This window comes from Cynocephalus volans, chromosome 5 (genome assembly GCF_027409185.1).
Source record: "Cynocephalus volans isolate mCynVol1 chromosome 5, mCynVol1.pri, whole genome shotgun sequence".
In the NCBI taxonomy this organism is placed as follows: domain Eukaryota; kingdom Metazoa; phylum Chordata; class Mammalia; order Dermoptera; family Cynocephalidae; genus Cynocephalus; species Cynocephalus volans.
Genome location: NC_084464.1, coordinates 51,055,647 through 51,068,234, shown reverse-complemented (window position 1 = coordinate 51,068,234; position 12,588 = coordinate 51,055,647). Strand labels below are relative to the sequence as shown.

Here is a 12,588-nt window from a genome sequence, read left to right as displayed (position 1 = left end):
TTTCTAGAATGTCATATAAATGGAATTATAAAATGTGCCTGACATCTTTCAACAGCATAATAAATTTGAGTTTCGTCCATGTTGTAGGCATCTGCAGTTCATTCCTTTTTATTGTATGGATATACCAGTTTGTTTATCTCTTCACCAGTTGAAGAACATTTGCTTTATTTCCAGTTTCTGGCAATCGTAAATAAAACTACTATAAACATTCATGTTTAGGTTTCTGTGTGAGCATAAGTTTTCATTTCACTTGGGTAAATACCTAGGAATAGCATTGCTGGGTCATATGGTAAATATATATACAACTTTATAGGAAGCTATGAAGCTGTTTTTCAAAGTTGCTGGTCCATCTTTCTTTCTCAACAGTGATGTTTGAGAGTTTCAGATGCTCTGCAGCCACGTCAGCACTTGGTATTATCAGTTTTATTTTCTTATTTTTAGCCATTCTAAGAAGTGTGTAGTGGTATCTCATTGTGTTTTGTTTTGTTTTATTAGCATATTCATTATTAAAAATCATAATTATCCTTTATGCCCCTTACATTGTGGTCTTAACTTGCATTTCTTTAATGATAAATAATATCCACCACATTTTTCATGTGCTTATTTGCCATCCACATATTCTCTTTAATAAAGTGCTGGTTCAAATCTCTGGGTCCTGCCTTCCTTTCCCCCCCTCCCCTTTTCTAATTGGACTGTTTGTTTTTCTCTTGTTGGGTTTTAAGAGTTTTTATAAATTCTAAATGCAAGTCCTTTATCAGATATGTGTTTTGCAAAAAATTTCTCCCAGTCTGTGGTTTGTCTCTTCATTTCCTTAATTGTATGTTTAAAAACTTTTTAGTTTGAGATAGTTATAGATTCACATGCAGTTGTAAAAAAATAATACAGAGAGAACTTGCATACCCTTTCCCCACTTCCCCCAGTGATAACATCTTGTATAACTATAATACAATTTCACAATTAGGAAATTGACATTGACACAATCCATCTATCTTATTCAATTGTATTTGACTTTCACCAGTTTTACAAACACTCGTGTGTGTGTGTGTGTGTGTGTGTGTGTGTGTGTGTGTATCTTATTCTGTGCAATGCTTTCACACATCTAGATTTCTGTGATCACCACCACAGTCAAGAAACAGAACAGTTCTTCACAAGGTTTTGTTTTTTTTAAATAACTATAGCCACCTCATGCCCTCCCCACCTTTCTGGCAGCTGCTCATCTTCTCTGCATCTCTAATTTTGTCATTTCAAGAATGTCATATAAGTGGAATCATACAATATTTAACTTTTGAGTTTGGCTTCTTTCACACAGATAATTCCCTGGAAATTCATCCAAGTTGTTACATGTATCATTACTTACTTCCCTTTTATTGCTGAATAGTATATCCCATAATTTGTTTAACTATTCATCAGTTGAAGAATGACTGGGTTGTTTCCAGTTTGGGACTATTACAAATAAAGGTACTACAAACACTCATGTACAGGTTTCAGGGTGAACACAAGTTTTCATTTCTCTGAGATAAATGCCCAGGAGCATAATTGCTGGATCTTAGAGTAGCTGCAGCTTTAGTTTTGTAAGAAATTGCCAAAATGTTTTCCAGAGTGGCCGTACTATTATACAGTATACATTTTACAGTATACATTCCCACCAGTAAAGTATTAATGATTTTGTTTCTTTACATCCTTGTCAGCATCTGGTGTTGTCACTATTTTTTATTTCAGCCATTCTGATAGGTGTATAGTGATATCTCACTGTGGTTTTAACTTATATATCCCTGGCAGATAACAGTGTTGAATATCTTTTCATGTGCTAACAGTATCTTTTGAGGAACTCATCCTTTCTTGACATGACCATTGTGTGGGAAACAGTCCCCCTTTCTCTAGTCTTGTCCTCTTCCAAAACAGAGCTGGATAGAACCCCGTGCCCACTCCAACCATCGCATAGCCCTTATCCTGTGGCTGTAATTTTCTGTTGACAATTTGTTTCGTTCATCAAACTGTGAACTCCAAGCGGGCAGGGGCAGTTTTACTTAGCTCGGGAACCCCCACCAGGATACATATATATATATATATTTTTTTTTTTAAAGGACAGAGGTGCTGTCCTACTAATGTTTTGTTTAGCCAGCAAGGTGGGATTTTATTTTTGCTTTGTTTGGTTTTGTTTGGTGGCTGGCACAGGGATTGAATCCTGGACCTTGGTGTTATCACCGCTACTCTAAAGCAACTGAGCTAACTGGCCAGCCCCATGGCCAGGATATTGAGTGACACAGGTCAAGTGCCATTTGTTTTTTGAATGAATAATAAAAGACAGAACGACTTAGGTGCTAAAAAGAGGTGAGGCCACGGAAAGAGAATAGGTTAAGGACCTGGGCAAGGAATGGCGGTTATCACACCATTAATGACCGTCCAAACCAACTACGGCGCTAAACCCAGAACGCAGAATCTTGCCCATGCGCATGCGCACCGCTCTCCGCTCGGCACCGCCCCAATCCCGCCCTTCAGCTCCTCCCCTCGGACCGCTCCTTTCCGTCCGCGACCAATTAGGGAGAGGAGGCGGGGTCCTGGCTACCGCGGTGCACTTTGGGTAGCGTCCCTAGTTACTGTTGCTAAGGCTTCAGGTCGCGGGCGGTAGTAGGAGTCAGAAGTTTTGGGAGCCAGGGCCTGAGAAAGGTCAAGGGTCAGTTCAGAACCGGGGAGGAGATGGTGAAGCAGACGATCCAGATTTTCGCGAGGGTGAAGCCCCCTGGCCGGAAGCACCAACAAGGGGTACGGGCCGGAGCAACGAGGTCACTGGCGCGGCGGGGCCTCCCGGGCCGGGGGTGGGGCAGCACGCGAGGGGCTGGGCCGGGGTGAAGGGCGCCGCAGCGGGCGCTGATGCGGCATGGATACCCTCACAGAGACCCAGATGCCCCCACAGCCACCCAGACGCAGGCGCAGGGCTGTTAGGGACGCGACTGACAGACACGCAGGCCGCTCGCACCCAGCACATCACTGCGGGAGCAGACCCTGCACAGAACACATTAACGCGCCCCGGCACACGAGTTCACGCAGGGGCATACTTGTGCATGTATGCCTGTTTGCACACTCAGACCGCGCCTCAACCACGCACAAGCACTGACTGCACCTGTCTGGGAAACTCACGCAGCTCCACACACACAGTTACACTCAAATGTACGTTTTCGCACTCGAGCAAAACATGTGCAAGTAAGGGATGCGTGTTTGTGCAAGTTTTCTGGCTCTAAGGGACTTTTATTCTTAATGCCTCAAATAATTTCTTAATCAGAGTGGCAGAGGGTTTTTGTTCCAACCCCTCACTGATGTTCTTTTCTGTCCGCTGGGCACGGAGAGATACAGAATTTTTTTAAAAAAACAAAAACGTATGGCACTCCTGTGTGTTTCACGTCTTACACACCCCCTTCACTCACCCATCTAGATGTAAACTTTTTTTCTTAATGTACTGCCCTACAGGATATAATTTTTACAAGTCTCTTGAGAAAACCTGATGCTTTTACTTTCTACAAATAATTTTATTTTACAGAATTACTTTTCTATGTGAAAAGTCACATTTTAAATGAGAGGTTTCAATAAAAAAATCTGCTTAGGAAATTATTCACACTTTCTAGAGATTTAGATAGGCTTTTACTTGCTTAGGAATATGACTTTTTCCCTATAATCCAGCATCTAAATGGGTCTTAACCAGGGAAGGATTGCCTGTTAGAAAGAATTTTATTTCTTGGTGAAAGACAAGAAGTCTTTTTTTAAAACCTCTAAGTCTAACGACTAATATTTTTTATGGTGCATTACAAAATGCTTCCATTTCCATTACATCATTTGATCCCCACAGCAATTTTCTATAGGAGGCAATTCTGTTTTCCTCATTTTATGTATAAGGAGCCTTGATCCTGAAAGTGGTGGCTGGTCACACAGCTGGTAAATTGAGCTCAGCATTGGACCCAAGTCTTTGGACACCAAATCTTATGCTTTTTAAAATTTCACATGACCTCTTAATAGGCGTGACTCTTGATTTTCATGGCCAATAAATAAAGGGGTAGGTAACCAAGAAAAGAATCAGAGAACATTGTAAGGGCATTGGTTAAGACCCTCTATTTCCATATCAGCTTGGAGAGGCTAAGTGATTTCTCCCAGGTCACTTGCCAATGAATGGTTGAGCTGGGATGAGAACCTTGAAAATGACATCAAAGACATGAATTATACATGTCTTCTGAAACCACATGTCTTTTATCAAATGCCCAAATATGTCTCGTAAACTTGGGCTCCTTTGAACATAACTTACATTAGAGCATTCTTGTGAGCTCTCTGAGAAGGCTCAGGTCTAGTCCTTTTATTTCTGTGTCTAGTAGTTTGTAAATCCTCAGAAATGCTTATTGATTATACTAAAATGTTAATTTCTGATACATAATATCAAAGAAATTTGTAGATAATATGTTGCTTTCAGGGCTATTATTTTCTCAGTGATAACAACAACAGAGACACTCAAATACTCAAATTTGAATATTAGATCATTCAAAGATGAGATGAGCTTTGATACAGCATTGATTTAAGTTTTACCTATTTAGTTCCATATATTTGTTTGAGTTCTCACACAGTTCAAAGAGGAAAATTATCCAAATTATATTACATTGTCTTTTTATCTTAAAATTTTTGTATTGTCACAATGAAGGTCATAATAACATGGTCATAGTTCAGGCTGTAATTTAACCATTTTATGTTCATTTTTTGTCTTCATATTTGCAGATTTATTCCATAAATGAAGATGAAAAATTAGCACCTAGCTTGGAAATTATCTTACCGCATGATTTGGCAGATGGATTTGTGAATAATAAGCGAGAAAGCTATAAATTTAAGTAAGTTTATTTTTCTCCTCCATTTCGGTTTCATTATTGAACTAACTCTTATACTGTATTCATAACTGTGAAATCATTAGTACCATTTCTTATGGAGAATGTAGTGCAGCTCTCTGTCTCTTCTGGTAGATAGAACTCAAGTTGTCTTTTCACTGCTGTGCCTAAGGTTGAAAGAGGGTGGACTGTATTTCTGTATCTGAGATCATATTCCAAGATTCTAACTTTTCTTTACCTCTGATTATCTAATGTTATCCTTTTCCTACTAGGCCCACTATGGATTATCACTTGCAGATAGTGCTAATGCATGACTAAACTTTTAAAGATAAGAACTTAAGGTACAATTTGGGTACTGCATAAATGACCCTTCCTTATAATACAAGTGATGTATGGACCTCATCTGCACATATGTACACTCTTTATCTGTGATGTCCAATTTAATAGCCACCAGCCACATGTGGCTTCTGAGCACTTGAAATGTGTATAGCCCAAATTGAGATATGCTGTAAAGTGCAAAATATAGGAAGGATTTTTGAAGACTCAGTATGAAAAAAGAATAAAATATCTCAAAAGTGTTTTATATTGATTTTACATTGAAATGATAATATTTTGACTATATTGGGTTAAAAATATATTATTAAAATTAATTTCACCTTTTTCTTTTTACTCTTTTCAAACATGGCTACTAAAAAATTTGAAATTTTAAAAAAAAGAAAAAGTAAAGAAAATTTGAAATTATGTATACTCTCACATTTATAGATTGCATTATATTTCTCTTGGGCAGTGCTGAACTGTCTGGTTCAAGTGAAAAGTACCAAACAGCTACCCCGGGATAGTCATCAGTGCCTTTGGTCTGAATACTCCCCAGTAGCAAGGCCTTGAATTTTCGTATTATGGCTATTTCATATTGTCTTTATGCTCCAGTTTCAGATTAAGTTATTTCTTTTAATCCCCACTTTTTATTTCTAGAGAAGTTTGAGCCCAAGTTAAATCCATATTTGATCTTTGGCCCAAACTTTGGTGGACGATTTCTGGGTCCTGCTGAAGGAATTATGATTGCTTTCTTGCATTTCTCTCTAGACTGTTTTACAAAGTCCTATTTCGAGACTATTCCTTGCCTTTGCCCTTTGGATAAAACTATCCCCCATTTTTTTTTTTTTTTTTTTTATGGTTTTGTCCCTATCTCTCTTTCTCTATTTTTTTTTTCTTTTTAAATTCTTATTTGCTCTTTTTTTTTTTTTTTTTGTCTCATGAAGAATTCTCCTTGGTCTTCATAACTCTACCTTTTGTCTCTCACAAATACATCACTTCCTCCACCTCCACCCCATCTTCTTATTGTTTCTCCTTTTACAATATGTACAAGCAGGAATTGTTAACACATGGTTGTATAGTGAGGTAGTCCTCACCTTGTCTTTGTGACTCCCCCATTGCCTTTCATTATATCCTTTAAGGAGTAGCCCTATAATATGTAATTTGCTTTTTCTGAAGGGGGCATTCTCCCACTGATGTAAGCATGCTACGTACCTTAAAAGCTATGACTTCATGGCAGCTGGCTAGGCCAATTTCTGTAAAGCAAGACTTTGCTGAAACATTTTATTCAGCATGATCTGATTGTTAAGAGCAAGTGACCATCTCTCTCTCAACTCCTTCCAAAGTATTCTTTACCTTATGTAGATACAGAGTGCATTTAAACATATGCTTTTTGAAAACACACCATTTGCTTATTTTTAAGTCTCTGAATTTAAAATACTGGTTTTATTATTTAAAATAAAAATCAATGAAATATTCAACTTATACATATGTTCAGAGATAAATATTCAAACATTTTAAAGACTGTTTTCCCTCAAGAAAATGTATTCGATCAATCAATATTTATTGACTACCCACTGTGTGCTGTTTTAATTGCTAGAATACAGCAGGGAACACCACAAAGCTCCTGTTCTTATGGAGCTTCCATTTTAAAGAGAGGAGACAGACAGGCAGATCAATGAGTAAAATGTATGTCAGAAAGTGTTAAGTGCCATAGAAAGAAATAAGACAGGGAAGGTGAATAATTAGTTCTGGGATGAGAGGTGCCAACGGAGAAGGATGGTTGCAACATTTAATAGGGCAAGTGGGGAAGGTGTTACAGTAAAGGAGACATTTGAGCAGAGGCTTGAAGGAGGTAAGAAAGCCAGACGTGTAAATCTGAAGATGAGAACTCTATGCCAAAGGAATAGCAAAAGAATACTCCGTAAGGTGGGAGAGTGCCGGGCATGTTTGCGGAAAAATAGAGAGACCTGTGTAGCTGGAGTAGAGTAAGCAAGGGGGAGAGGGGGAGAAGATAGGTCAAAGAGGCAACCGAGTGGCCAGATCATACAGAGCCTGCTAAGCCATTTAGAGGACTTGAGCTTTTTCACAAAGTGCCATGGGAAGGCAGTAGAGGGATTTAAGCAGAAGAATGAAATTATCTCACTTACGTTTTAGCAGGATCATTCTTGCTGACACGTAGAAAATAGACTGTCAGGGAGCAAGGGAGACTGGTTAAGTTATTGCAAGGGAGACCAGGCAAGAAATCATGGTATCTTGGACCAGGCTGGTGGCAGTGGGAATGTTGAGAAATAATTGGATTCTGTATGTATTTTGAAGGTTAGAGCTGACAGAGTTCACCAATGGGTTGGGTATAGAGATTTGGAGATATAGAAAGAGAGGGAGTCAAGGATGCCCTAAGGGTTTGGGACTGAACACTTAGAAGAATGGAATTGTCATTTACTGAGATGAGGAAGATTGCAAGAAGAATGGGTTTGGTGTGGGCAGAGATCAGTATATGCTGAGTTTAAAATGGAGTTTCAAAGAAGCCTACACATTTTCCTAATAAGTAAAAAGACCTCCTAGGAATCAGGATACTAAGTTATGTCCCGGGATATGTTATTCATAAACTCCAGGATGATGAGTAATTACCTTATTTCTGTAGACCTCAACTTCTTCCTCTGTAATGATTAGACTGAACTTGTTAAAATCCTTTCTAACTCTGTGATTCTATCTTGCTCTTCAGTGATTTTCAGAAGATAGCTGACCAAAATGCTCTTTCAGGTTACTATGCAACTACATTGTGTAAAATAAAGTGAAATAAAATAAAATATTTTGATATGATGATATTTGATGTTTAATATGAAATTAATCATTTCTTATAAACTTTGGTGCTAAAATCTTCATTCTAAGATGTGTAGGAAGAACCAATAAACAGAGGGATCTAGATTGCTGATGTTTCTACCACCTGTTATTTTAAACAGTGGAGGATGTCGTTTTTGCCCAAGGAATTCAATATGCTTTATAATATTGTACTAAAATTACATTTTTATCTAACTTAAACCTTGTTAGAAGTGCTTGGTATATGGTAAGCACTTGGTATGTGTTTGTGGAATGAATAGATCAATTAGTAAATGAAAATTCTATAATTAATTTTATATAAGGTAACTTTTAGGATATATTCTGTGTGAGATTCAGTGCCTTCTTCAAAATTCCTGCTGTCTCTTTTGTTTACGTGGTAGTAGATGTAATTTCTCTTATTTAAGGCATTAAATTCAAATCTAGATAACTGTATGAAATATGGATGTGGAGTGAGAATGGCTAGTTGGTTCCCTCAGTCATTAACGATCTGGTAAAAAAAAGCAAACCAGCCTTGTTATCAATCTCCTCAAAAGCACTGTTGATGATCTGTGCTCAGACATCACAGTAGACAGTGCTCTGAAAGCAGTCAGCAGCCATGTGTTATTGACCTCTGTGTTATGTAGGCATTCATGTCTAAGGCTGTCATACACCTATAGAGTTTGGAGGAGTGGTCTGGACACACTGAACAGTAAATATTGATGTTTAAAATATAAAGTTACCTGCTAAATGACATAGTAGTCAGAGTGCCTTAGTATATCTTTCTATAGTTCATTATTCGCTTCTCTAAAATGAGGTTGATCAGCTATAGAGATCTTTTGAAATTAATGTTGGTTAAAGACTATGGAATTCACTCCATTTCATATTCCCAGTCCAGCTTCAGACCATCCATCTAAACCACTCAGTAGTGAAAATTGTCTTAAATTTTTTTTTGAATTTAATTTAATTTTGTCATATACAATGTGGTTGATTATTGTGACCCATTACTGAAACCTCCCTCCCTCCTCCCTCTCCCCGCTCCCTCCTAATAATCTCCTTTCTGATCGCTTGTCGTATAAACTTCAAGGAATTGTAATTGTTGTGTCTTCTTCCCTTCCCCCCACCCCAGGTTATTTGTGTATTTATTTATTTATTTTTAGCTCCCCAAAATAAGTGAGAACATGTGATATTTCTCTTTCTGTGCCTGACTTGTTTCACTTAATATAATTCTCTCTAGGTCCATCCATGTTGTCACAAATGGCAGTATTTCATTAGTTTTTATAGCTGAGTAGTATTCCATTGTGTAGATGTACCACATTTTCCATATCCACTCATCTGATGATGGACATTTGGGCTGGTTCCAACTCTTGGCTATTGTAAAGAGTGCTGCGATGAACATTGGGGAATAGCTACTCCAGCTCGTTTTTCTTTTCTGTTTGCATGGTAAATCTTTTTCCATCCTTTCACTCTTAGTCTATGTGAGTCTTTATGGGTGAGGTGGCTATCTTGAAGGCAGCATATAGTTGGGTCCTCCTTTTCAATCCAGTCAGTGAGTCTGTGTCTTTTGATTGGAGAATTTATTGAAAAGTGTTGATTTGCTCCTAGCATTTTATTGGTTTTTGTTTGGATGTCTTAAGTGTCTTTTTTTCCTTTCTTTCTGATTTACTGTTTGTCTTCTGTATTTGTTGGTTCCTTTGGCTGTAGATAAACTTTTTGGTTTTTTCTCTTCATTGTTGGTATTTTTATTTTACTTGTGGGTTTTGATTTTTCTTGAGTTTTTATGGCAGTAGTAGTTATTTTTCAGGTACCAAACCCAGTACTCCCTTGAGAATTTCTTGTAAGGGTGGTCGTGTGGTAGTGAACTCCCACAGTTTTTGTTTGTCTGAGTAATATACCATTTGCCCTTCATTTTGGAAGGATAGCCTTGCAAGGTAGAGTATTCTTGGCTGGCAATCTCTGTCTTTTCATATTTTGAAAATATCATCCCATTCCTTTCTGGCTTTTAGGGTTTGTGATAAAAAGTCTGATGTTAGTCTGATTGGGGCTCCCGTATTAGGTGATTTGACGCTTCTCTCTTGCAGCTTTTAAGATCCTCTCTTTGTCTTTGAGTTTTGCCAATTTGACTATAACATGTCTTGGAGAAGACCTTTTTGGGTTGAATACGTTTGGGGATCTTCGAGCTTCCTGAATCGGAAGATCTGTGTCTTTTCCAATAACTGAGAAGTTTTCTGCCACTGTTTTGTTGAATATGTTTTCAATGTAATCTCCTTTTTCCTCCCCTTCTGGAATACCCATGACTCAGATAGTTGAGCGCTTAAGGTTGTCTGATATCTCTCTTAGATTTTCTTCAATGTTTTTAATTCTTTTTTTTTTTTTTTTTTTTTTTTGTCTGCCTGTGTTATTTCAAAAAGTCCATCTTCAAGGTCAGAAGTTCTTTCTTCTGCTTCTGCGAGCCTGCTGGTTAGACTCTCTATTGTGTTTTTTATTTCGTTGAATGGATTCTCTTGCTTGACAAGCTCTGCTACATTCTTTTTCAGGGCATTGATTTCCTTGTACATTTATTCTTTTGGGTCCTGTATACTTTTCCTCATTTCATCATGTTTTCTAGCTGAGTTTTCTTGTATCTCATTTACTTTCCCTAGAATTATCACTTGAAATTCCTTGTCAGACATTTCAAGGGTTTCTTGTTCTATAGGATCTAGAGCTTGAGAGTTATTACCCTTTTGGTGGTGTACTTTCTTGATTTTTCATATTTCTGGTATCTTTCCTTTCATGTTTAGTCATTGTGGCAAGGGATTTCATGGTCCACCGGTTTGATGCTATTGTCTGGCTAGGATGCTTCTGGGGCTGCCAATTTGGCACGGCTGCCTCAGTGTCTTCTCGGTTGCCCACTGGTGCTTGGGTGTGTGGTTGCCTTGGGTCTTGGGCCTCTCTGGGGAGGCACCTCTTAGGTCAGTGCACACTCGGCCAGGCTGGGGATGGAGTCGGGCGGTGGCAGCGAGACCTACCTGCTGGGTTGAGCGCAGGCACTGCAGGTCACGTAGTCTCCGTGGATCTTGGGCCTCTCTGGCTGGGTGCCTCTCTGATCGGTGCACACTTGGCTGGGCTGGGGATGGAGTTGGGCGGCAGCAGTGAGGCCTACCTGCTGGGTTGCACACTGGCACCGCAGGGCGCGTGGTCTCCGCGGATCTTGGGCTTCTCCGGCTGGGTGCCTCTCTGATCAGCGTGCACTCATGAAAATCGTCTTATATTTCACTTATAATCTCTACTTTAATCGAATATGTATGAAGTTCACTTGTGTAGGCAGGCATGTACACCAAAGTTCCTAAGTCACTCTGAAAGCTGCTCAGGATGTCCTCAAATTGTTTATATTAAAGTTTTTAAAGTCCCCACCCCAATTTGTATTTTTACAACTTTTAAATGTACAGAAAAAGTCGAAGGTGGAAGAATAACCCATCCAACACTCATATACTCTTTATGGGAGACTTGCCTTTCATTAACATTTTGCCCCATTTGCTTTCTTTCTCTCTCTCATCATCATCATGTTTTAATGGGGGCCATACTTGCTGGTAGCAACTTATCACACTGTAAAAGAATGGATTGTGTGTCTCCTACCTCAGGTATTCCACTGTCCTTGTGATCCTGTACTAAGCTAATTCAGAGTGGCATTGCAAGAAGAGTGAAGTTGATATACCACCTTCCCAACCCCTAGCCATTGCCAATCTGATAAAGACTACTCTTTGCAGGACAGGTCTATCTTAATTTACTTTTTGACTTTTGACTCATGGTTAATAAAATGAAACAAAACTATCCTGAGAATTAAGTGATTGATACTAGGATGCAGCACCTAATTAGTGGAAAATAAATTTCAGTTCAATAATCATACAATTCACAGTTGCATTCTTTTCTCACAGGTCAGACATCAGAAGTTCTTTGGCTGTTTACATTCTCTTCTTGGGTTTCCATTTCATGCAGTTGTCTAGATTTGAATTTAATGCCAATTACAGACACTGTCCCTCTTGAGAGCTAAAAAACACACAGTTTATTATTTGGCTCAAAGCTGCTGCAGTTTTTCAGAGGATTTATTGTGCAGATCTTGTCAAAGCAGTACTGTTTACCCACCATTTGTATACAGGAGTACAACAGCACAGTGTGGTTGGACTACAGGGCAAACATTGTGTTAAGTTAGGTAAGCCCAGTGATGTAAATATGGGGTAATTTACAAAGCTTTTAGAAAAACAATATGTATTAATCCAGTAGTATGTGAAAGCTCAGCTTTTAAATAATTACCATTTTCTCATTGCAGATTTCAAAGAATTTTTGATCAGGATGCAAACCAGGAGACCATTTTTGAAAACATTGCCAAACCAGTTGCTGAGAGGTAGGATTTCTCATATTTTGTTCAGTGGGTTAGTGGTTTTTCATCTTGTCTTCAATTCTCAGATCGTTATGGTAATGTGCTTCAGTATATCAATTATATACTCAGGCTGCAGGGTATGCAATGATGAAAACATTAATACCTTCCATTCATATAGCCATTTGATTTAGATTTAGATTCTGAGCCTCAAAACAAACCAGTGAGATAGACAGAATAGCTAGTTTG

General features: G+C 38.5%; 1 protein-coding gene across 1 annotated transcript; it reads left to right on the top strand.

Moving 5' to 3' along the window:
- Positions 1-2,697: 2,697 nt before the first annotated feature.
- LOC134379026 (kinesin-like protein KIF6) lies at positions 2,698-12,370 on the top strand. Its single transcript, XM_063098292.1, has 3 exons — positions 2,698-2,763; positions 4,753-4,862; positions 12,292-12,370. Exons 1-3 carry the CDS (start codon positions 2,698-2,700, stop codon positions 12,368-12,370), a joined length of 255 nt encoding a protein of 84 aa, XP_062954362.1.
- Positions 12,371-12,588: the final 218 nt, after the last annotated feature.

What these genes read in the sequence shown, in the direction of transcription:
- LOC134379026 (XM_063098292.1), top strand. Translation starts at nt 2,698, where the DNA reads ATGGTGAAGCAGACGATCCAGATTTTCGCGAGGGTGAAGCCCCCTGGC. An exon ending in GCCGGAAGCACCAACAAGGG is followed by an intron (nt 2,764 to 4,752) that starts GTACGGGCCGGA and finishes TCATATTTGCAG; the next exon opens with ATTTATTCCATAAATGAAGA. An exon ending in CGAGAAAGCTATAAATTTAA is followed by an intron (nt 4,863 to 12,291) that starts GTAAGTTTATTT and finishes TTCTCATTGCAG; the next exon opens with ATTTCAAAGAATTTTTGATC.